We start from the raw sequence: 26,767 nt of genomic DNA on the forward strand, positions 1-26,767 counted from the left end.
TCCAAATGTATATAAGCACATGTTTTTTGCTGGAAATTTGGTATAAATTTAATATGAATTCAGCCTATTCAAACAATCAGAATTTGATATCATAGAGTACAACTTCTTACAAATGTTAATGAAGACAATACACAATCAATTCTGCATTATTCACACGTGGATTAGCCATGTTGTGGATAGTACATTTCAAATCTCAATGAGATTTCCCTATTACTCAGTAGGTATCTAGGCTTCTCATGCCTGGCATTGTAAAATCAAGAGTTGATGATTTAAAACCAGAAAAATCTGAGTTCAAGTCTCAACAGCTTAATTTTCTAAGTCCATGGTCACACAGCCTTACATTCTTCATCTGTTAAGTATGATATGATAAGTAACAATATCTACTTCATATGGCCCTTCCTTTTAATAGATATTAGAGTATAATTGCTTCACAATACTGTTAGTTGCTGTTGCACAACAAAACAAATCTGCCATATGCATACACATGTCCCCACATCCCCTCCCTCTTGAGCCTCCCTCCCATCCTCCCTAGCCCACTCCTCTAGGTCATCGCAAAGCACCGAGTTGATCTCCCTGTGCTATGCTGCTGCTTCCCACCAGCCAACTATTTTACATTAGGTAGTATATGTGCTGATGTTACTCTCACTTTGCCCCAGCTTCGCCCTCCCACCCCATGTCATCAAGTCCATTCTCTATGCCTACCTCTTTATTCCTGCCCTGCAACTAGGTTCATCAGTGCCATTTTTTTTTAGATTCCATATATATGCATTAGCATACGGTATTTTTCTCTTTCTGACTTACTTCACTCTGTATGACAGACTCTAGGTCCATCCACCTCACTACAAATAACTCAATTTCGTTTCTTTTTATGGCTGAGTAATATTCCATTATGTTTATGTGCCACATCTTTATCCATTCATCTGTCGATGGACGTTTAGGTTGGTTCCGTGTCCTGGCTATTGTAAATAGTGCTGCAATGAATATTGTGGTACATGTCTCTTTCTTAATTATGGTTTTCTCAGGGTATATGCCCAGTAGTGGGATTGCTGGGTCCATATGGCCATTTTTGAGGCTCCAATAGATTGATTCTTTAAATCATCTCAACCAGTCATATGCTGGCAGCTCTAACGGAAGTTCATAGTATATTCCAAAGTCTAATGTAAACTACTTCTGAATTACCCAGTTCTCTCTTACTGATTTGTAATTGATTGCCAGCGAGGCCAAGATCATGAATTTGATTCTTTTATAGTCCTTGACTTCATAAAAAAAAAAGAAAATCTCATTCCAAAATCTCATTCATTGTCTCTTAAGGCACAAGAAATAGTACAACATTGTAGCTGGCTTATTCCAACCCATCAGTTTTGGGAAGGGCCTCAAACCATGTTCTTTTGATGGTCAATTAGTAGCATCTCCTTCATATAAGGAAAGCAGCAAAAATAACTATTTACTCAAGAAAAACTACAGAACTGAAGTTTACAGTGGTATTAGTACCTATAACACATGAGTTGGACTAGTTGGGAGTTCATCTGTCAACACCAAGGAATTCATAATATAGTTGATTCTGTTGTACAGAGCCACTAAAACAATTTTAGAATAGATACTGATAGGATAGGGATATTAATACCACTATCCTTTTTGCCCCCAACACAAGTATTTTATACACAAGACTGCATTAGAAGAGAATAGTCTATTAACAAATATTCAAAATTTTTCTTTATTTCAGAACTGCCTTTATGTACAGACATCATAAAAAAATGCACATACACTGGAGATTTTCCAAGGAATTGGAGCTGGAAATAAAAGTTATGGGCAACTAGGAGAACTGAAACTGTCCCCAAGAAATTCTAAGGATCAAGCTTCCTTAAATGTCCTTGATAACCTCTTCAAGTTCTTCCTTTGTGAACATGTGGAAATTCTGGCCAGGCTGCACTGTGGCTAGCTAGAAAGAAAACAGAGAAGGGTTAGTAAGCTCGGCTCGATCACCCTGCTTATAGCCCCAGCACAGTCAGGAGAAGTTGTTGGTGATGCAGCTGTTCATTAGGAACTAAGGGATCTGCTGTCCCAGGGATATCCTTTCCAGCAGCAGGTTCCTAAAATAGCTGTCTGACTCCAAAATAAAAATCTTCTTGACCAAATTTTCTATTTTGAGGTTAACCCACCACATAATAGTTAACCAAATGCCTGGCATCACTGTCATTTCTTGAGGTTACTTCAACAAGGATCACAAAAGAAGCAGCAAATTGGGGTCAGTAGTTTTTTCTGTTAAAGATTCCTTTAGAAATATATTAAAAGCATATTCACACACTTGCAAGTCGAGCTTGTGTATGTGACCTTGGTATACTTGCCCACTCTGCGCCTCAATTTCCATCAGTAAAATGGGGATAAAAGCACCTAACTCATAGGGTAGTTGTGAGGATTAAATGTGTCAATCCATGTAAAGTGCTTAGAACAGTGTCTAGAACACTGTAATAAGCACCACATAATTAACTATTATTGTTGGGTATTATTTTCTCTAAAACTGCCCATATGGTAACTTAACAAGAAAAACATTTGTTTTGTTTTTTTAAAAGGACTGGCCATGAAAAGATCCCATTAACACTGACCATAGGAAATCAGTTGCGACTAAAGATATTAGTAATAACCAGCAGTCCAGATTATAATGTATTTGAGCAATAAAAGACTAGGGTCAGAAGATGGTTAGTTTCAAATTTAGCCAAACCACCGGGTTTTCCATCATCTCTGCTGACAACATAGTCCCATGTTTTAGGGTAATACTGAGGAATAGGTGCCACTTCACTTTTGCCTTTAGCTTTTGTGTTTAATTTGTTTGAAATGTCATTTCCTTATATTATCTTTTTTTAACTTTAAAATTAAACATAGTAGGGCATTTTTTGAGTAATATTCACTACTGATATTTAGTGTAATTTGAAAACTGCCAAAATTAGCATAGCCCAGTTACATGATGTTTATTATTCTCTGCCTCAACTACAGGTAAAATTTAGAAGAAGACTACTACTGCACATCTTAAAACACCTGAAGATCTGGTCTGGGGACAGACTAAAAAAAATGTTCTCTCAAAGCCTGCAGTCTCCACTAGATTCTCCTAAAAGATCTATCCAATTATACGAAATATCAGAAGAGTCCCAAACATATTTGTAAAATATATGTTAAATAATTTAGTGATGTCCATATAGACCATGAGTTCTATTCCAAGGAAATTAAAATATATAAATGCTTTTCTTAAGGACATGAGGACAGAGAGATACAAAGTCAATAAACCAGAGAAGAGTGAGAGCCTACAGAGTTTTTTGTCAAGTCACCCATGGCTCACAAGCTAGTCCTCCCAAACCATTACAGGGGCTAAAAACCAGAAACTGGGCAACTCTGAATTAGACCAGTCCTATAGAACCTGGCTGCAAATCAATACTAACAGGACTTAAACCAAATACTGCCTTCAGGAAGGTACCCATCACTAGATGAGTAAAAATAACCCCTTGCATTTACTTACATAATGAATATGAAAGCTACTTTTCTATTTATCTCATTTTACTTTCTTTTTTTTAAAATACATTTATTTATTTATTTATTTATTTTTGGCTGTGTTGGGTCTTCCTTGCTGCGCGCGGGCTTTCTCTAGTTGCGGTGAGCGGGGGCTACTCTTCGTTGCGGTGAGCGGGCTTCTCATTGCGGTGGCATCTCTTGTTGCGGAGCACGGGCTCTAGGCGCATGGGCTTCAGTAGTTGTGGCACTCAGGCTCAGTAGTTGTGGCTTGCGGGCTCTAGAGCACAGGCTCAGTAGTTGTGGCGCACAGGCTTAGTTGCTCCGTGGCATGCGGGATCTTCCTGGACCAGGGATCTAGCCCATGTCCCCTGCATTGGCAGGCGGATTCTTAACCACTGTGCCACCAGGGAAGTCCTCACTTTACTTTCAAAAAACCTCTGTGAGGCAGGTAAAACAGATATTTTCTTTTATTGATTTGATCAGTAATTAATTGCTAAGCACCTGTGTACTAGTTACAGTTGTACGAAGCAAAGAGATTCAAAGATGAAGAAAGTCTGTCTTATTTACTAAGAGCGCTAGACGCCAAATGCTTTTAATGTCAGGTAAGTGTTACAACAGAGCCAAGCATACATAAAGGCACAAAGGAGTAATCTAGGGGGGAGTCCAGGAAGGTTTCAAGGAGAAGCAATCTTTGAGTTGTGTCTTAAAGCACTACAAGAATGGGTCAGTCAAGGAGCAGAGGGCAGACTGAATATGCAAATGCCTAAATGCACGAAGCAAGATGATGTATTTGCAAAACTGAAAGTAATTCTGAATGACTAGAGCAGAGGTTGCATATGTGATGAGATGAAATGGAGAGGTAGCAGGAGTTCAGAGCTCATAGAGATAGTGTATTAAAGTGGTAGAAAGTACAGGACCCCAAATCAGACCTGGTTTCAAACCTTGACCCCACCATTTACCAATGCTGTTACTTTGGTCAAGGTCTTACCTTCTCAAAGCCTCAGTTTCCTCCTCTGTAAAATGGAAGTAGGAATACCTATCTCATAAGACTATTGTGAGGATTAAAAGATAATTGCATGTAAAATTAGCAAGGTACCTAACAGGTTAAACATATGCCTTAAGAAGTAGTGAATTACTGTGACATGAAAAGAAGTTTGGAATTTATCTTGCAAACAGTTAAGAGTCAGAAAAGACTTTTTAAAAGTGGAGGACAATTGAGCTTAGATATGCAATTTAGAAAATCCACTTCAGTAGCACAATGGCAGGGGAAATGGAATGAAAAGGAGGAGGACAAGGCTACAGGCAGGAAGACTAGCTAGGAAATCTCAAAACATACAAGGCAGGAGAAAAATGAGGGCCTGAACAAGAGAAGGCCCTGGGAGTAGGCATGAAGAAGAGGCACTGATATGAGAGTTATTTAAGGAGGCAAAGACACAAATCGGTGAAGGCAAAGGGAGGTCAGAGTCTTCCAGGTTTCTGCTGTGAATGACAGGTTCACTGAAGGTGTCATCAACCAGTATTAGAAATAAGGGAAGAGGAAATGGTTTTCAGGAAAAATGATGAGTTTAGTTTTACAACTGTCAAAAATTTGAGGTGTCTGCTTCAGAAAAGGTCATATAAGAAGTCTTAAAAATGACCATGAAATCTGGTAAAGAGGAGTTATCTTAGCAAGGGGCAGTCTCAGGGAAATAATAACAGAAACCAATGGCAGTGATTGAGAAATAAATGAGAAGCGAGGCAGTGAAGAAAATGAATACAGATTCATCATCTAGCAATTAAAGGTTAAAAAAGACGATGAATGGAATAGCAATAAAATGTAACAAACTCCTGAATTTCAAAATTATTAAGTGAAAGAAGTGAGACACAAAAAGAATACACACTGTAAGATCCATTTATAAGAAATTCTAGAACATGCAAAACAAATCTATAGTGACAAAAAGCAGATCAGTGGGAAGGAAGCGACTAAAAAGGGGCATGAGGGAACTTTTGGGGACGACAGAAACGTTCTGTATCTTGTGGTTGCGGATACAAGGGTTATACCTTTGTCAAAATTCACTGAACTGTAAACTTAAAACAGGCGCACACTACAGTATGTACATTATGCCTCAACGAAGTTGATCTTTTAAAAAAAGGATACTAGGTAGAGAGAGGGGTTGACAAAGGTGGGTTTTGTTTTTTTGTTTCTCTAAAGAAAGATGCAACTTGGAAATTTTCCCTTTTTGAGGGGAAGTGGCTGTTGAGGAGAGGCTGGTGACGCAAGGGACAACTGGCGGAGCAGGGACCTCAAAGAGATAGAGGAGGATGGGCTCTAGAGCAGTGGCTCCCAAATGCCTGACCTTCTTAGACTGACCATCAGAGTCACCCAAGGAGATTTCAAAAATACAGATTTCTGATGGACAGCCAAAGACTGATGGACAGCCAGGTTTGGAAACCATGAGTTAGAGCTTGGAAAAGTGGAAGTGCCCCCATTTTAAAGCGAAGAAAACTCTAGTCAGGGATTAATGATAGAGCATGGATGAGAAATACACCTGATGCTCTCTTCAAAGCAACACTGTAGTTGCACTGAAACTGAATGAGCTAAAAAATATCTTTGAAGTTTTAGTTGAACCAGGCAGGCCTCAGAACCTTCCCTGTGAAATCAAAAGAGCTACATGTGGGCTTCCCTGGTGGCGCAGTGGTTGAGAGTCCGCCTGCCAATGCAGGGGACACGGGTTCGAGCCCTGGTCTGGGAAGATCCCACATGCCACGGAGCAGCTGGGCCCGTGAGCCACAACTACTGAGCCTGCGCGTCGGGAGCCTGTGCTCCGCAATAGGAGAGGCCGTGGCAGTGGGAGGCCTGCGCATCGCGATGAAGAGTGGCCCCCACTTGCCGCAACTAGAGAAAGCCCTCGCACAGAAACTAAGACCCAACACAGCCATAAATAAATAAATAAATTAAAAAAAAAAAAAAAAGAGCTACATGTGAATTACTCTGAGGTAGCAAGGAGATAGTCTTAGTGGAAATGCCAAGACCCTATCTCATTCAGTACCACAGAAAACAAAGCACAAAAGGAACTGACAAAATCCCTCCTAAGGGTCAATATGGGCTATCGTTGCATTTTTTGTGCCTCATCATCTCAGAGACTGGCACGAAGGGGAAGCATTTTCAAATCTTTGCTGAGAAGGTGAAAAAACAACTATTTATGAAGTAAGTTTTCCATTTCCATTCCATAACCCCCTCTCTCCATGACTGCTGAAGAAGCAAGCCAAACACCCCTCCCGCAGCCCCAACCTCTCTCCAACTCTTCTCGGACCTTCCCACCTTTAGGCCAGCCCCTTGTTCTGGCGCCCAATTTTGCCCCTTTCACTGCAGCCTACGGAACCAGGCTCTACTGGTGACAGATTAACAAACAATACTCTCCAGTACTCTCTCCATTCTTCTGCCCATAACCAGTCAATCCTCTGCCAGAGATTTATCCAAATATACATTTTCTCAATCTATGCTGAGTATAGCTGAAAAGTATCCTGGTAAGTGCTGATTGGTTTAATTTCTGATTTGTGATTCCAGCCTCAGTTGGCCTTTAAAAATTTTTTAATTAAAATATAATATACATACATACCATGCCTCCAAGGGTAACCACTATCCTGACTTTTTACAACAACTTGTTTTGTGATTTCAGCTTCAGCTAGCATATTTTAATGTGACCCAGCAATCCTTTTACTCATCCCTGTCTTCCCTTTTCCCTATCCATAATGACTTTTCCAAATATTTCCCATTCTTCTTAATTTCACTGTTGCATTCACCCACCCTCGGCAGATGATCTAACAATCACCAGGGAAATATAACACCTCTCTCCCAATTCACCTCCAAACCTGCCTTAACTTTACTCATCATTACCTCCCATCCTCCTGTCTACTCTTAGGATCCTATATAAGGGCATACAGAATCTGGTCCACGTCTCTCCAGTGTCATCTCCCTATCTTATATACATCTCACACTCCAGCATTCAGATAAATCCCTCAGAGTTCCCTTTTATGCACAGTGTTATTTTACATGTCCTGTTCCCTCTTCCTGGAATACCATTCTCTTCCCTTCTCCAAACTTCACCTCTTCCAGTAAGCTTTCCTAATGCCCCAGTATAAGTTATATGTTCCTGTGTCAATCCATTCATATTGCTATTACAAAAGTATCAACCCAAGCTGTTATTATCTGTATGTCCTCTATACTACTTAATGGGAACTGGATTTTCTGTGTCTGTATCCCTGGCATCTACATAGTACCTGGCATATAATGGGTATTCAGTATAATGCTGAATCAATTCTACTTTTCAAAACCAACTCTTTCATTTGTACCATGCCTTCTCTCTTCTAGAACTCTTCCATCATTATCTAACTTCCACTTTTAATTCTTTTAACATTTTTCTATCCACTACTTGCTTCTCAGACTATAAAAGTATTTTCAAGTCTTTCCCCATCCTTAAAAAGACAAAAATCTTTTTCTTTAATGCTGCCTGCTGCTGACATTAATTACTTCTTGAGAAGGCAGCATATTCTTGTTTTGCACTTCATCACTCCCTTTTATTCTTTAACTCACCAAATTCTGGCTTCTGCCATTACCACATTACTAAAGTTGCTTATTCACAGGATAATAACTTCTTAAGAACTGAGCATACAAAAATGTTACTATCTTGATCTTCAGCAATGAGAGCTATGATATCTGAATAAAACAGAAAAATACCTCTATGTTAGTTGCATTCAGCTTCTCCTCCATTACTTGTTTGAGGATTATGAGTGAAGATTTGATGGCTTCTTTCAGTGTCATAGACTTGAAACAAAGAGGGTAAGAAGAGTAGCCATTAATTGCACATAATCCCTCCTTCCTTCAAAGATTTCCCCTATATCTCCCTGAAGAAATGATTTAGCAGATATCAATAAATCAAACATCTCACTAAGTACAGTGCATTATAAGTATCTCCAGAATTCAGGTAAATGGTAAATAAGTAGAGTACCTTTATTCAGAGAAAAAAAAAGTCTTATTTTGAACCAGAACAAAGTTACCAACTGTAATATGGTAAGTGATCTTTGAAGAAGAGGAAAGAGTTACACTTCTCTAGTTATTGTCTTTTAATGTAGAAGCAAGATAATATTGATGATATCCTGTGAATAATAATTCCCAAATGATCTAGAAGGTAGCCCAATGGTTTAGAAAATCTGCTCTTTTCTTACTCCATTTTGTACCTGATTTCCTGCACACGTAAAAGCTATACTAGGAGAGGTTGATGTAAGCAGGCATCCCTGTATGAACCACCTGAATGACAAGTAGGGCAGCCTTCAGCCACTACAATGAGTTACCCCAAACCAAGTCTTCCCATCACACAAAGATAAAAAGTACCAAATGCCCACTTGCTTGGAGAGCCAGACTAGGAAATATAAACTGCTAAGTAAAGCTATGAAGATAAAGGATAAACAAATTGTGGTACATCTATACCATGGTATACCACTCATCAATAAAAAGAAACTATTGAAATGTGCAAAAATACGAACGTATCTCAAAAACAGTATGTTGAACAAAAAAAGGCAGACATGAAAATACAAACTGTATGATTCTATTCATAAAAAGACCAGACAAAACTAATCTACAATGGTAAATGTGCCTGAAAGGGGGGAAGAGACTGAACGGAGAGGAGGCAAGCATTCTGGGGCAGGGTGATGGAAGTGTGCTATATATATATGCATCTATTTTAAATTACTTATTTATTTATTTATTTGGCCGTGCCAGGTCTTAGTTGTGGCACGCGGGCGGGATCTTTTAGCTGTGGCCTGTGGGATCTAGTTCCCTGACTACGGCTCAAACCGGGGCCCCCTGCATTGGGACCGTGGAGTCTTAACCGCTGGACCACCAGGGAAGTCCCTATATTTTGTTTTAAGTGCTGGTTACAAGGGTGTATACAATTGTCAAAACTCATAGAACTGAACTCTTAGGTCTGTACATTTTATTGTATGTAAATTATACCCTGATTTAAAAAAAAGATAATAGAAGTCGTGAGAATGCTTGATTACCTTGTGGTAAACTTCTTGCAAGGAGCTCTGGGCACCCTCTGAAGCAGAGCCAATTGCTCGAGCATCACACTGTACAAAGGTTCCAGATGGGTCCATATGAAACCTGCAAAACCACCAAAAAGAAGAGGATTAAAATGCTTAAGAAGGGTGGCATTTTATGTAACAAATGTCTCACTAAAAAATATAAATGCTTGGCCCTGCAGCCAGGAAATACTGAGGCACAGATCCAAAAGATGTTCTATGGCTGGAGAAACCAGGATAAAGAAGTTGTGGTACATATATACAATGGAATATTACTCAGCCATAAAAAGGAATGAAATTGAGTCATTTGTTGAGACGTGGATGGATCTAGAGACTGTCATAGAGAGTGAAGTAAGTCAAAAAGAGAAAAACAAATATCGTATATTAACGCATGTATGTGGAAACTAGAGAAATGGTACAGATGAGCCGGTTTGCAGGGCAGAAGTTGAGACACAGATGTAGAGAACAGACATATGGTCACCAAGGGGGGAAAACTGCGGTGGGGTGGGGATGGTGGTGTGCTGAATTGGGCGATTGGGATTGACATGTATACGCTGATGTGTATAAAATTGATGACTAATATGAACCTGCAGTATAAAAAACAAACAAAACAACTAATACTAAACTTTCATTGGGTTATTTGTATGGAAATATGTTAATATAAATGTTTCAGACATTACGTGAAATTTCTAAAAATCTTATATGTTCTGGTATAATGTTATAAGTCATAATTCTAGTTATTACTTTAAAATGTGTATCTCAGAAATAACTAAATTTCCTTGTTAATTGCACTATTATGAACTTTCATCAAATCTTTAATTGTGGTCATTTTTAAGTCTTTTGTCATTTACACAGTTCTGGGTGTACTCTGATGCTTTTGCAAATATGTTCCTATAAAAGGGTTTCATCTTCAAGGAATTCATAGAAAAGACTGACAAGTACAGGTTTCTGGTAACTGTACTGCTGAACTGAATGAATAAGCATTTTCAGAACTCTAATGAAAAACTGATGAACTCATAAAAGTGCTAACAAAAGATCAAGATGAAAAAAAAAATTAATTACATGGGACTGAGTGAACTGATGAGGATGATTATAATTTTTGTGACTTTCTGTTTGAATTAAAAAAAAAAAATCCCACAAGGACTCAGAGGCAAAGAATATACAAATCAATTTTCACTGCAAAGTAAAGGATCTGTTACAGTGGAGGATTACTGGACTGAATGTCAATATTATGACATAGTATGAGTGTGTTTCATGTTTGGTAATTGCAATCATTATTGCTTTTGTTGTGGTCATCCATTTACAATGCTTGGTGTCAGTCTATTTATCTCTTGTAAAAATAAAATACAGTGTGTGTGTGTGCAAAAAAAAAAAAGAAAAAGATATGCCATCAAAGAAAAAGCATTCAGGAAACAGAAGTAAAGATTTAAATGATCCTGTCATTTTTTAAAGATAGTAGCCAACAATCAGTTTCTTACAGACACCAAAAAACAATTCTTAATTCAGCATGATAATTAATCATGCTTATTGGACCTAATGGTAATACTTCAAAGAAATTTTTTTAAGTCTTCAATAACTGGTGGGAAAGCTATGTTTATTAATAATCAAAGCTGCTTGGCCAGAAACTTATACAGCCTGAAGTCTGGGAATAAACGAAAAAAAAATGTAAATATCCTTTAAAAAAAAAGCCATTTTACTGAAAGATGAAAAGATATTGAAAGACTGCACAAAATTATACAGAAAAAAAGAGTAAAAATAAACTATTATTTAAGCAACCCACTTCAAGAAAAAAAAAAAGTGTTTAAGAAAACTAATAATAATTTCCTCAGGGATTTAGAAGAGAAGTATATATAAGAATACTTTATATATACAGTATATATAAATATGACACTTATGTATGCCTGTCTAAATACTATTTGAGGATAGGGATCAAATCAATATTCCAAAGCAAGGCTCTAAAACACATTTTGACTACAGCAACAAAGTTACTTCTAATTTCTTTCTACAAATAGCACTGGTTCCAATAGAGGAGTTCTTCATAAAATCCCCAAATTTGTTTTTGTGTAAGCAGCATAGAATCAATGAACTTTATAGAATTAGAAGCCCTTCATTTTTACAACTCTACAATAATCTTCTCACTTGATTTAAACCACCAGTCCCATCCCAAATGTAAATAATTCTCCCAAAAGGAAGCAGGAAAAAAATGGCCAAATGGTACTTACAGCTGGGGTCCTTTTTCATCAACTCCTCCAAATAACAGTGCTACTCCAAAGGGACGAGACTAGAACCAAAAAGCAGGAGGTATTAATATAAATAGCTACAAAGTAGGGGGGCGAGAAGAGATGGTAAAGACATGTTCCGAGGACAAATGTCTTCAGTTCCACAGGACAGCAAGAAAGCTTGGCACAAGCATCAAACTCACCATGGCACCTGGATCTGCATCTTCCTCTCCAAACTGTAGAGCCAGATTTGACACAGCCTGAGTCACACTCTCCACTGTCATGGTCTCATTGTAGGTGAACCAGTGGTTCTAAAACAAGAGCAAAGCATGGTCTACCTTTCGTAAGAATGGCATTAAAAGTAGCCCACCATCTCACTACACACATCCCTTTGACTGTGGTTAAAAACTGAATGCTCAAGCTCTGGTGTGTTTTCCTTAACACTAAACTCAAATGCTCGGGACTGCATGAGAGGAAGAGAAATAGCTCTGGAAATAAAGTTACACCAAAAGGACTCTAAGCAATGACGACTTTTCAAGGGAGAGGATTGCTCCCTTGAAAAACAGAGTTAACCCTTCAGAGCACCAAATCTAGTCTTTTCACAAAGTGAAAGCTAATAGCTGAGTGCCGCTTTCCCTCAAAGGCCCTATCTTATCATTCTGTTGGAGTTTAAATTAAATGACTTATTCTTACATAAGTACTGACAGCAAACCTGCAAATAAGCACAAAAAAAATGTTTACCAATCAGATATTTTTTTCCTACCAGTCTACTACTCTGCAGGCAGCAGGAGCTCAGTTAAAAAAAAAAAAAAAAAAATCAGTATTCCTAACCAGCATTTATCACCTGGTACATATCATTACTCACTACAGGAGAGCTGTCATTTGCAAGCCTAGCTGCAAAGGCAGTTGGGGTGAGAATTCCTTTAGCTATTTCTACCTCTTGCTATGGTGCTCCCACAGAAAGTCAATTAGGGAACAGAATGCAGTGCAATGCTTGCTTTATATAAGGCAAGTCAAAAAGAAGCAAGAGACTGTCAGCACTATTTACCAGGGCTTCCTTAAAGCTGCAATGGTTGGATGGCTAGACTCCAAGCCTCAGAAAGTTGTAACTAGGGATTCTACCCAAAATCACTCCCAAGAGCTACATCTGATATTAACACAGATACCTGCAGTACAGCCCAGGCAGTTATATCATCACTAAACAAGGAACACAAGCATCATGGTAAAAAGGAGAGATGATGCTAATTTTACCTGTGTCTCCACTCTGGCTTTATCAATTAAAGTCTTAGCATCAGCAATTAGCCCACTCATGGCACAACCTGCAATGTAAAAGCAACAGTGACCCGGTAGCCAAATCCTTGTAGAACTCTTTCATCCACTCAGGAAATACTGAAATTCTGCAGTGAAACCATGACAGCCATTCAGCAATCCCATAGCAATATACCTAAGAGATTAGATGGGAAATCATCTGCACTGAACACAAGTATAATTATATCACTAACAAATAAAAACCATTCATAATGACAGAGAAGTCCAGCTATTAAGGTAGGAGACAGAGAAGAGCAGCTAATCAAACATGAATTTCCACACGTTACATCCTCAAGCATTCCTTCAGCACTCTTTTGTAGCCCGTGATGCACCTTCAAACTAAGCAAGCACTAACAGTCCAATAGGAGAAACAAGGGAAAAAAATAACTATCTCACTATGAGCTACAATGGAAGACCCTAGAAGAAAATCAAGTCTTTTCACTTCCTGACCAAACACAAACTAGTTATATGAGTGATGGCCCAAGATGCCAAGATTATGGCTGTGACTTTACACGTCATGACTCAAATCTAAATTTCCAGCCTGGGTCTCACTCCCACATTTCAGACCTATAAAGCCAAATGACTCCCTTAATATATCTACTTGGATAGACCACACTCATTTCCCTTCTAGGTTCCATCTTTTTCCCTGGCCCTCACAACCAACTGAATCCCAAATTCTATCAATCGCTGTCTGATTAGCCTGTCTGGCATTAGTCCTCACCTCTCCGTTTTCTGGCCACTACCTTGGTTAAGCCTTCATCATCTCTTTATTTGGACTATTAAAAAAATTTCAGACCTGGTCTCCCTGCCTCCAGTCTCAGTCCCCTTCACTCTACCTTCAACACTACTATCAGAATGGTCTTTCTCAAATCCTAATCTGATCGTATTTCCTCAGTGCTTAAAACCTTGGCCATTAATGCAAAAGGATCAAGTTCAAGCTCTTTAGTGTGGTAAACAGGACTTCCACTGTTTGATCCCAGACTCGTTTCTTGCCACATTCCACCTGCCAGTCATGCCAAACTGCGTGTGCCAGGGTATTTTATATTTTACACCACCACAGCTTTGCTCTTTTCTATTCCCTCCAACCAGAAAGCTCTCCCCTGCTACACTCAGACACTTATTCACTTGGTAAACACTTCCTTATCTTTTAGAATTCAGTTCAGCTCAAGCATCACCTTTATGGAATCCTTTTCTAAAAGCCTTACTACCACTGGCCCCAGGGAAAACTAATTGTTTCCTCGTTGTACCCCTACTAAGCATACACTACAGCCTTTCTTAATACCTACTTCACTTAACTGCATTGACTTATTTACATATCTACTTCTGTGATTAAACTGTATGCTCCTGGAACACAAGCGGACTATGTCTCATTCCTTTGTGCGCCTCTGGTGTCTAGCACAAAGTCTGGCACATAAGAGGTTCTCAATTTGTTGAATGAAGTGACACTGACCTACCTCCAAAAGGTAGATGGCTTCAGATAAAGTAGATACAATGTTCTAAGCTTAAAAGACTAACTCTCAGTTTCTATATCTATGAAAGAGATAATGTTAAGCTCCCTGCATCACTATGGCATTTGATTCTGACGCCTTCAAGCAATTAATTATTTTACCAATGTTTCAGTAATTAGATGACTAGATAGGTTAAGTAAATGTGGGCAGTCAACTAAAATGCCATGCTATAAATAAGTAGAACTACTCATCATGCTACAATGATGCCAGAAGCCACGGCAGGGGAATTTAACAGAGACCCAAAAAAGGGAGGAAGGGAAGGCAAGGGGGGATAGATTGAAATGATAAATCTGAAAACAGAGGAAGAGTACTGATCTGGGTCAAAGTCTATCATCCTTATACTCGCTGCACCTTAGCCACTCTGAAGATCTTTAAGAATTTCTCTTTCCTTAGTGGACACCCCTACCTTCCCATACAATCCTCTGCTCCAGGTGGGCTCCTAATGTTATGCATCAATGAAGACCCAGCCATCATAGGGAGCTGGCCTATGATTCAACCTTCACATATTTCAATAACCATCACATTTGCCAAGTATAAATTTGAGGGAGAAAGGAACGTCTGGGAGTAGGTGAATCCTATAACTGCTTTCTACTACCTATATTATGCACAATGGCCTACTACCTGGAAAATGATAATTAACAGGGATAAGATGTTCACCTAATGAACCTCTCTTGAAACATCAAAGAAGACTGATTAACCCAGGCAAGATCCTACAGAACAGCCTTCTCCTACTCCTTACCTATGTGAGCATCAATCTCTACAATTTTCTCAATGCTGCTGGGCTCCATGAGTGGAGAGGTAATTCTCTTCTCCACAGCTAGGCACACACCCTCTGATGTCTGGATCCCAATGGCTGTAGAACCAAGCTAAAGAGAAACAGGTTATGGTTATCATACAGAAGTCAAAGAACAGTCTCACATACTCACCAGGAATCTCTCTGTATATCTTCACATGATAGAAGCTTCAATCAGCCATATCTAGTACACAGAGAAAATAAGGAGCACCCTAATAATGTACTATTCCTGTCAATGGCAAGAGCACCGATTTACAGAATTTTGTGCTTCTAAAGGGGAAGTTCAATAAGGTCTTGAAAATGTCCGGAAAATGATCAACTCTAATGCCAGTTTTTTGGAGAGGGGCAGATTCTAAAGTTCTAAACATAGTGGGCAAGAAGTAATACAACTTTAATGTTTTTTCTGGACTTGGTATCTTTTTACCTCTGCTACCTTGATCTATCCCAAAAGGTGGTATCCCTCAAATCTATGTGACCTCCAGAAAAGTAATTTACTTAAAAAAAAGAAAAAGAAAGAAAAAAGAAAAGAAAAGAAACACCACCAACAACATAAAAATATCTTTCAAGGTCACTAGCAGTCTACCATATAGCTTGATTTCATCTCTCCATCTCCATGCCACCATCCTAGTTACCCACGCCTCTTTGTCTCAGTTTCCTTATCTACAAAAGGGGGATAATAATAACAATACCTACACATCAAGAGGGGTAAACACACATACATAAAATGCTTAAAATGGTAACTTGCACATAATAAACAAGCAACAAATGTTAGCTATTTTTTTATATGCCAAGATTACTTCAACAGCCTCCTACTTAGTCTCCCTATCTTTAATCTCTCTCTCCCAATGTATCTTTCATGTTATGGCCTGACTGATACAATAAAATGCTATTTTCATTATACTTCTCCTTCTCTAAAGAACTAATATCTCTCTATACTGCCTGTAACATAAAATCCAAGTAAGCTTCCAGAGTCCTCAAAACCTAATCCTACTTTACACTTCCAACTTTAATATTTATCATTCTCCAGCAAAATCCCTCAGGTATAGCCAAATCCATTTTCTCATGCCATATTATCCGCTACCCTTGCACTTCTGCCCATGCCGTCACACCTGGAATACGCTCCTCCCTTTGCCTATCCAAATTCCACCCATCATTCATAAAGCCTTCCGTGACTATATGTGCTCTCTCCTGTAAATAATCACTATATTTACTTACAGTAAATGACTATATTTACTTAGTTCTACAAAGCAATGACTATCAGTGTGAGCATCAGATTCCTGGAGTCTGTTATTGCAAAGTATTCCAAAGAATTTCATAAATCATTGTGCATAACATGCTTAAAACGCATGCAGACTGAATGATCATGTCTCATGCATATATGTATTATTTTTCAAATGTGTAAAGTTGTGACTTTATTTAGAAGTGTTATTAAATATATATACCTGCTTTTCACTGTATATTTTCTTAATGGTACATGCATAACTACAGGAGATAAAATGTCAAAGAATTTTATGTAAAAAATGAGTGCTCTTACTTCTAAGTAAAGGTGTAGACTGAATGCATACATTAGATCTACTCCTTCTCCAAGCCTGAGAACAGGAGATTAAAAGGCTTAAGCAGGGACTGGATAAATCCACTAGGACAAAGAGAATGGACAAAGACACAGACACAAAATTTTAAAGAAAGAAGATGGGTTAGTGATTACTTACTTAGCAAACCCGAGAAATCCAAATCCTAACCCAGCAGTAAAGAAAGTCAAGAAACAACCTGATTTCTATCATAGGACCCCCCAAAAAGGGAATGGTGGCAACAAGGACCTCTGGAAATAGAAACGTAACAGCTAAAAATTATAAAATTAGTTCAACGTTTGCTTAAGAGACAGATTTCCAGATCTTTTACCCTACGTTGTAAAGCTAGATGATGGCCCCCACTCCCACTCCTGTAGAAGACTCTGGAGAGAGTAAAACAGAGGGTCTCTAGACTGGGGGATGCCACCATCGAAGGCAGAGTACTACAGGAAAACAGGGGAATTAAGTAAAAATTGACAAGTTTAATGTTAAGAACCCCAGCCTTCTTTCCCTGCTCAGCTCTCAGAAGAGAGCAGGCAGAAGCACCTTCCAGGCATGAAATGAGAAGCGGCAGTTTTCTCTAGAGCAGTAGTTTTCAAATTTTCTGACCCAAATCTACATTAAGAAATATACTTTATATCATGACCAAAATACACAAACAGATACAAAGAAATAAATATAATAGAAACAAAGTTTCATGAAGAAAAGGAAACACTCACCAATACTATGAGCAAGGCATTCTGAGATCTACTGCTCCAGTCTACGTAAAAAAGAAATGCTCCCATGACCTACTAAATTGATTCAGTGCCCACTAATGGGTCAAGATCTGCAGTTTAAAAATATATATCTCTAAAGAATCTAGCTTGTTCAAGGGGAAAAAGAAATCTGGTGAAAAAAATTTTTTTTAGTCCTTGAAAAAGGTATTTCATCCATAAAACAAGAACAGGACACTAATAAGAAAAAGGAAAAAAACAAAAATGCTTGGAAATTAAAAATAGTCTCTTACGAAATCATTGGAGAACGGGTTCTACCAAATTGAAGGAATACATCAAAAAAGAAAATGGGGCTTCCCTGGTGGCGCAGTGGTTGAGAATCTGCCTGCCAATGCAGGGGACACGGGTTCGAGCCCTGCTCTGGGAAGATCCCACATGCCGCGGAGCAACTAGGCCCGTGAGCCACAATTACTGAGCCTGCGCGTCTGGAGCCTGTGCTCCGCAACAAGAGAGGCCGCGATGGTGAGAGGCCCGCGCACCGCGATGAAGAGTGGCCCCCACTTAACGCGACTAGAGAAAGCCCTCGCACAGAAACAAAGACCCAACACAGCCATAAATAAATAAATAAATAAATAAATAAAATTTAAAAAAAAAAGAAAATGACTTGTGATCTAACGCAAGAGGGAGTTAAAGAGAGTTCCTAGGATGATGATGATAGAAGATGCTAAGTATACAGCTGTGCAGCAGGCCCAGAGAACCAGTCCAGATTGGAGCTGGTCAAAAGCTCAGAGATTTCTTTAAGAATCTTTTACAGGATACTTAATGTGCCTGAGTGTTTTGAGAGGATATACATAACTTGGAGAGACCCTGGGGATGAATTATTGATATTGACATACTAAATTAGGCAAATTTTTTAAAGAGAATTATAAACTCCCAGGAAAACCATATTGTGCAGAAACAGAAAACCAGCTCAGGTATGAAAAGCATTTACGTAGTCTTACCAATAGAAATGTTGACTAATGATCTAACAAAATTATGATAGATATGATATACATTGAGAGGGTTGCCCTATCTCTAGCCCAGTAGGAAACTGTATATCTGTGTGTCACTGGGGGCAGATATCTTCATCCTTCATAATGAAAAGTCTGTGGATAATACCTAGGTGAAAAAAATGTAAGTCTGTGTTCCTATCTTAAAGATATGGAAGTAAATGCCAAGAAAATTAGCTAAAAGACTTTAAAATGTTGCATCTGAAAAGCTGAAGATAAAGAGGGGCAGGCTCAGGGATTTCTGCTTTTGTTACAAGGTTTATAAAACTATTTTACCTTCTGGCTAAAACTACATGCACGTATGCCTAAAAAATACAGTTGACCCTTGAAAAATACAAGTTTGAACTGCGCAGGTCCACTTACATGTGGATTTTTTTTTTCAATAGTAAATACAACAGTACTGATCTGTGGTTGGTTGAATGGGTGAATGAGGAACCACAGATATGGAGGGCCAACTATATCAATAGATTACAGGGCAATTTTAGACTGCTTGGAGGGTCGGTGTCCTTAACCCTTGCCCTGTTCAAGGGTCAACTGTAAAATAAAAAAGTCAGAAACCATTGTCAGAGAATTTAATTTGGCACTTAGTTGTCCTCTAATTGTTTTATGTATAGTGTATTGATCTTGAATCTCCAACTGAACAGAGCAGAACAGAATTCATACCTACTTTTTAAAAAAATTTATTTATTTATTTATTTATTTTTAGCTGCATTGGGTCTTCGTTGCTGCGCGTGGGCTTTCTCTAGTTGCAACGAACGGGGGCTACTCTTCGTTGCAGTGCATGGGCTTCTCATTGGGGTGGCTTCTCTTGTTGTGGGGCATGGGCTCTAGGTGCATGGGCTTCAGTAGTTGTGGCATGTGGGCTTCAGTACTTGTGGCTCGCATGCTCTAGAGCGCAGGCTCAGTAGTTGTGGCTCGCGGGCTTAGTTGCGCTGCGGCATGTGGGATCTTCCCGGACCAAGGCTCGAACCCGTGTCCCCTGCATTGGCAGGCGGATTCTTAACCACTGCGCCACCAGGGAAGTCCCCGTACCTACCTTAAAATTTTATCTAGCAGAGTTATTCTCAACCGGGAGCCATTTTACCCCCTAGGGGACAATTGACAAAGTCTGGAGACATGTCTGGCTGTCACAACTGGAGGAGTGAGTGCTACTGACATCTAATGGATAGAGGCCAGGGATGCTGCTAAACAGCCTACAATGCACAGGTCTGTCCCCCACAACAAAGAATTATCCGTTCTAAAATGTCAATAGTCCCTATAATTATTTTGTGGAGGAAGTTCTCATAGCACAAGGAAAAATTTTCAACTTGTTCAATTTGGCCTCCAACTTAAATAGCTTTCTAGGACTTCCCTGGAGGCGCAGTGGTTAAGAATCCGCCTGTCAGTGCAGGGGACACGGGTTCGAGCCCTGGTCCGGGAAGATCCCACATGCTGTGGAGCAACTAAGCCCGTGCGCCACAACTACTGAGCCTGCACTCGAGAGCCCGCGAGCCACAACTACTGAGCCCACGTGCCACAACTACTGAAACCCACGCACCTAGAGCCTGAGCACCGCAATGAAGAGTAGCCCCCGCTCGCCGCAACTAGGGAAAGCCCGCGCGCAGCAACGAACACCCAATGCAGTCAAAAATCAATCAATCAATCAATTAATTAAAAAATAGATTTCTATGCTTCTACTCCAAAAAAGGGTCAATATTTTGAGGCAGGCTATTTTACAAAATATATCAAAATCAAGATAATTTTCTATTATACATTACATTTATCCCCAGACACTTCAATATTACAATTCTGACTAAACTCCACCTCCACCCCGAGTTGGGACTAGGGAGACGGAGAAGGGAAGAAAGGGAACATTTGAACTGACTATGTATTATTTATTTAATATAATTCACTAGCATAGTAACCAATGTCCAGATGCTCAGAATAATACAATAATTTTGACACTGTCACAGATTTCCATTTCTTCCCCCAAACCTACTCTAAAAGTCACTTTGCCCCCACCTCAGCTGGCTATATCTCACCCATGCCATCCATACAGCACCTCTACGTGATAATTTCTATTTGTCTGCTATTTTTAGTCATTTCTCCAGCTCCTTTCATACTACTAAATCCTTATAGTTATCAAATTGCTTTCACATTGGCTAAGTTGCCAAGACAACAACAAGGTTGTTTCAACGCCCAAAAGTATGAATTTTTACACAGGTTAAGCAGCATACATTAATGGCACTACTCCATCCTAGCTCAAACTAGGGCTACAGAGATCAGATACCATCTTGTTAACTCTAAGCAATGTGGAAATTACTAGCACTAAGGGACTTAAGGGGAATCAAAAAAACTGAGAATTACTCTTGGCTTGCACATCTGGATAGAACTATTATCTTAGCTGAGGCTGAAAATAAATGCTACAGCTTGCAATTGTGATAATCTCAGACTTCACAGTAACATATGGTTTAAATATAGGGCACACATGATTAGAAATAGAAAATAGGCACTTTTTGTAGCTGGCCCATCGTTTTCTGCCCACTATCCACTACAATGTTTCCACCTTCACTTCTATGTCTTCAACTAAGAATCTTCTTTGCCCTTTCCAGATTCTCATATAACTATTTCCCCCAATATACTCTTTCTAGAAGAGGTAACTTAGAGGGAAACACAATAGTTCTCTTCAAATATGTGAGGAATTGTCTTATGGAAGAGGTTTAAACACCCTGTATGGCTCAAGGGCAAAACTAGGGCCAACTGAAGGAAACTTCAGGAAGCTAGACTTTCAATTCAATATAAGGATAAATTTCTAAACCATTATGAACTATTTCCAAACAGAATGAGCTATCTAGTGAGAAAATATTCTATCACTAGATCTATAAAATCAGAAGCTGTTTGGGGATGTAGAGGTGATTGAAACAGAGTGAAGAGTTTGACTAGATCAGTGATTCTCAACCCTTGCTAGACACTAAGAATCACTGAGGTAGTCCCTAAAAATACTGATGCCTGGACCTTATCCTAAACAACCTAATTTAGATCTAAAGCAGAATTTAGATTATCCATAATCCAACAAACAGAAGATCCCACATAACTAACTTTAAGTATAAATAGCTTACTTTCTAACTAATTTTTTGAATACTGGTTTGAACTATTCGATTTTGTTGTTAGATTACAGGACACATCCCTTATTCAGACCCAAAAATGTCTAGTACAAATTGACAAATTTACCAACAAGAATACAGGTGATCAGTTAAATGATTTGTTCAAGATGATAAAATATCTCCCAGGTGCTAACTCAGGAATTCTATACCCCTTTCTTTATAGCCAAGAAGATTATATACACAAACATGTCTTTCCAACCCCACTAAGAAAAAGCTACTTACATAACTAAGAAGCAGTTATTTGATTAAAAAGTTCCAAAGTAGTTGTTAGGAATGGGATTGAAATTGTTATACAAATGGTTAATTGTGCCCAACACTGTAAATCAATTATACTTCAAAAAAAAAAAATTAAAAAGGTTAACTGTGGTTGATTAAAGGGAGATAAAGAACATTTTCTAAAGGAACAGCTAAAACACATTTACTCCAAATGTTCTGCCAGCAAAGTACTAAGTTGCCATGAAATTTCAAAAACTACCCCACTTATACTATACCTTGATAGCCTCAATGGCATATTCCACTTGAAATAATCTTCCTTCAGGAGAAAAAGTATTCACACCCCTATAATTTAAAAAAAAAAAAAAAAGGTATTAAAATTGTCAGAAAAAATAAGCATAGAGACACTAAAGTCAAGTTCCTTGACATCTAGCTCAGATGGCTACAAGATGTGCATACTATCTTTATGCTCCTTTACCCACAACAATCTGTAGCTATTTTTCGGTACCTTAACAGTTTTTCAAGAGAATGGAACCTATACGTAGAACACCTCTGCCCCACTCCCATAATATCTTCAAACTGATTAAATGAAAGCAGGTGACTTTCTGCCTCAATCCTGAATCAATTTGGAATCCCTTTGGTAAATTCATGCCCCCAAACTATCAGGCAATTCCTAAGAAAATGTGCATTTATCCTTATCCTCTTCTCATTACGTGAATTTGATGTTAATATCTTACTTTTTAGTAAAAGCCAGCCACAGGGACATTTCTCTATTTATTTGTATGAATTAGTATTGTTATCTGAACAACAGACTGAGATCTGTTGTAGTTCCTAAAGCCTAACCTAGTTAATTCACTCAATACATTATACATGCCAGACTGCTCCTCTCCCTTAAACAATCCCCAACCTTTCCTTGCTCATCTGTTAGAAATCCCTTTGGAGAAGAGGCAACACGGTCTTAGCTATAAAAGCTTTCAGCACACAATGGACACTTTAAGAATATTTGAACAAATGAATGAAAATAGTTGTGCTCCTTGGTTTATGGAGTCTGGAGTTTATAACATGTAAGATGATATAGACCAGTGTTTTCAAATTTGTTTTATCAAAAACTCTTTTTTTTTAAAGAAATATTTTACATATATATATATCTCTCAAATATAAAACAGATAATAATACAAGTTGACATTTACTGAATATGTACTATATGCCTGGCACTGTTATAAACCTTTAAATGACAACACACTTAATTCTCAAAACAATCCCATGAAGCAGTATTCTAAAGCAGATACTATTTTACAGATGAGGAAGTTGAGACGCAAAGAGGTTGAGTAATTTGCCCAAAGTCACTCAGCATGTAAGAGGCAGAACTGGAATGAGAATTTAGGCAATCTAAGACCAAGCTTTCAACTATCAGGAGTCAAAAGAGAATCTCACCATTCCAGCCTCCCATTTTCCCCAGAGGTACTATCCCTAATGTCATTTAAAAGGAAATTTAGGACTCTAAGAAACAGCTTTTAAAAATCACTGAGAGGAAAGTCCGAGGGCAGAAGACCTGGGATTAAATTCTAGTTCTGCCACTTACTAACTTTAATTCACTCAAATGAAAAAAAAAACAAAACAAACTATCCTGCCTCTGTCATAATACAATCGGTATTGAATTGCGCAGATTATGAAAGCACTTTGTAAAGTGTAAAGTACTATGTGAATACGAATACAGTATTTTCACCCTAATTCAGGAATTTCATCCTGTTGAGGTATTGCTAAGTCTTCCCTAATGTGGGCTCTGCTCTTGGCCCTGTTTTCAAACTTTCTCCGGGTTATTTCATTTATGTCAAGCACTAACTACTTCCAAATCTCTATTACCAGTTTGACCTCTTTCCTGATTAATCTGAAAGCCTCCTGAGCATTTCCATTTGGATATCCCATTAGTACCAAACACTTGACATTTTCCAGCCTGAAATATCTTCTTAAATCCAGTCATCCTTGCAAAATCAGCTACATCTCCTGCCATTCCTACTTCATTTTTACTTTAAAACACCTCGCATCTCCCAGTTCCCCAAACTATAAAGTTCTGAATGATCTGACTCACTCCTCCCCTTTTCCCATAATTAACCATATGCCAAGTCATATCAATTCAAATCAGTCCCCCCCAGGCCCCCCACCCCCCGCCCCGCACAGTAGCTCAACACTCCCTTCCATTCTCAATGCCCTCATTACCTTTCACCTAAGTATTTTAATAGCCTCCTAACTGGTATTGATTCTCTTTCCTCTAATCCAGTCAATTAATCTCTATACAACACAATTATGATTATGTAACTTCTTAAAATGATAATTTATGCCACACAGATGCCTACAAAATAAGACCCAAACTCCTCAACCTCATATTAAAAACCATCCAGTATCTAGCACCATAGTGTTTTCCCAGATCTCCCCCCCATTCCCATATGTGTATCATATGTGCCAGCAGACTAGAATTTTTGCAAACACGAACTATGTATGCTTTCCCACTGCCCCTCCTTTGTTCATCCTATATTCTCTGCCTCAAAACTATTCACTCTCACTCTCCATATTTATTAAAACCTTACATCTAAGACTCAGTTTATTTATGTTTCTTTAAATTTATTTATTTATTTACTTAGGCTGCGCTGGGTCTTATTTACAGCAAGTGGGATCTTCATTGCCGAGTGTGGGCTCTTAGTTGCGGCATGCGTGTGAGATCTAGTTCCCTGACCAGGGATCGAACCCGGGGCCCCTGCATTCGGAGCGTGGAGTCTTAGCCACTGAACCACCAGGGAAGTCTCTAAGGCTCAGTTTAAATATCAGCTCCTTTTGAAGTTTTCCATAATACCCTAATATTGAATGCAATCTCTCTCATCAAACTCCCATAGTGTTGATTTGAGCTTCTCTAATGACATGAACACATTTCTGAATTATACTGTAGTTACTTTTGTAAATAGTTCTTTAAAAGACAGTCTCCCATATGAGAAAAAGGATCATGATATTGTTCACTGCCGTATGACAAGCATTCAAGTACCTTAGCTAAGTGAATAAAAAAGGACTGTTTTAGGCATTCTTTAGGAAGATACAAAAATGAGTAACACAAAGCAATTAATAAACATGTTAAGTAAATGATCACAAAAACCTTAATAAAGGCTTTCTGATAAGAATAACAATTTCCATCATACACACCCCTTACTCAAAATTATATCACACAAAGATGATTCTCTTCAATGCTCTGGAAGCTAAATATTGACTAACAAAGTCATTTTATAGGACAGTAGGAAAAAGAGTCAGTTTTTTCTTTTTCTTTTTTTTAAGGCGTCAGTTTTAAAACTTCACATACATCTTCTATGAGTCAGTAAAAGGATTTTTTTCCTTAAAGTGGTAGTTCTAACTGATAAAACTTTTGACAGGTTCAACATATACTTGACAAGAAATGCAGCTTCTCAAGCCATCTAGTACAAAGAAAACATCTGCCTTTCCTGGCTTTAAAATTTTAAAAAAACAATATCTATGTGAAACGTAACTGATCAAAACAGAAACTGAAAGTAAAAATGCCTACAGCATAAGTATGTACAATTTAATATTACTTAACATTTCCAAGCTCTAGAAGATTTTTTGTTTTATACAAATACAACAATCTCACAGCTTTGATTTCAAAAACAGATCTGGTCTTCAACACACATTTAAAGTAACTTGCTTTAAACTGTTTAAAAAGTCAGAAAAGCCTAGGTCTATTTGAATCAGCATGATGACAAAACTCTTGAGAACACTCTAAATTCCAGTTCCCATAAAATCAGACTCCATACACTATATCTGGGCAAAGCTGAGCCTTCCTTCGCTCTTCTGCAGAAACTATACATCACAGCACGTCCCATTACATCTCAATCAAAGGAATGGCTGCTCTATTCCCACAGCTAAGAAACGGAAAACGAGGTTGTCGTCCTACAAGGAAAAGGGAGCTGAAATGATCAAACCCATTAAGTGATCTCTAATTGCTTTTTCTTCCAGGCACACGTTTACATTTTTAAAAAGGCAGTCACTCTCAGCACAAATAGATGAAGGGGAGAGTGGGTGACTCCTGGCCTTTCCCAGGTTAAAGGTCGGAGTCCCGGCGCACCAGCCTTCTTTCCCCAAGCACAAAGCGGAGCTTCACGCTTCGGCACCGACTTAGGACCCAGCAGTGACTCAGCGGTAGGACAAGTGTGGCCGACAGGCCCAACTCTAACCTGGGGAATCACAGCGGGCGGCTGGGGAAGGCGAGAGATCCCCGGGCTGGGCCAGACTCGGGATCCTGGGGCGCCCCCATGACACGGCAGAACCCAGGCCCAGACCGGGCCCCGGGCCCGCCGACCCGTAACTCCCACCCCATTTCCCCCAGCCACACAGACCTGTCGTACTCAGACCGGGTGAGAAACATGGTAAGGGCAGGAGAAAGCGGCAGCGGCCACTCGGGGATTCTGAGGGCCAAGACGAGTCCACCTGCACCCAACTCACCCACACCGCCACACAGCCAAGTCTCCGTTACCAACTGCGCGTGCGCTCTCAACCCCTTCAGCCCGCCCTCCTATACCTGCCTTCTATTGGTTGGTCGGAGTTCTCGCCGAGGTGACTGGGCCAACGCGCTTCCCCCGCCCAGCCTCGGTAGTTCCAGAGAGGGCGGGACAAAGGTCGTTTTTCCGCTTTTAATCG

General features: G+C 39.1%; 1 protein-coding gene across 1 annotated transcript; it reads right to left on the reverse strand.

Moving 5' to 3' along the window:
* Positions 1-1,695: 1,695 nt before the first annotated feature.
* PSMA5 (proteasome 20S subunit alpha 5) lies at positions 1,696-26,594 on the reverse strand. Its single transcript, XM_068538106.1, has 9 exons — positions 26,467-26,594; positions 22,354-22,420; positions 15,336-15,462; positions 13,032-13,099; positions 11,984-12,091; positions 11,784-11,842; positions 9,541-9,643; positions 8,219-8,305; positions 1,696-1,939 (listed from the first exon to the last, which is right to left on the reverse strand). Exons 1-9 carry the CDS (start codon positions 26,493-26,495, stop codon positions 1,862-1,864), a joined length of 726 nt encoding a protein of 241 aa, XP_068394207.1. The 5' UTR covers positions 26,496-26,594; the 3' UTR covers positions 1,696-1,861.
* Between the last annotated feature and the right edge of the window lie 173 nt (positions 26,595-26,767).

The sequence above is a fragment of the Eschrichtius robustus genome, chromosome 3 (assembly GCF_028021215.1).
Source record: "Eschrichtius robustus isolate mEscRob2 chromosome 3, mEscRob2.pri, whole genome shotgun sequence".
Classification (NCBI taxonomy): domain Eukaryota; kingdom Metazoa; phylum Chordata; class Mammalia; order Artiodactyla; family Eschrichtiidae; genus Eschrichtius; species Eschrichtius robustus.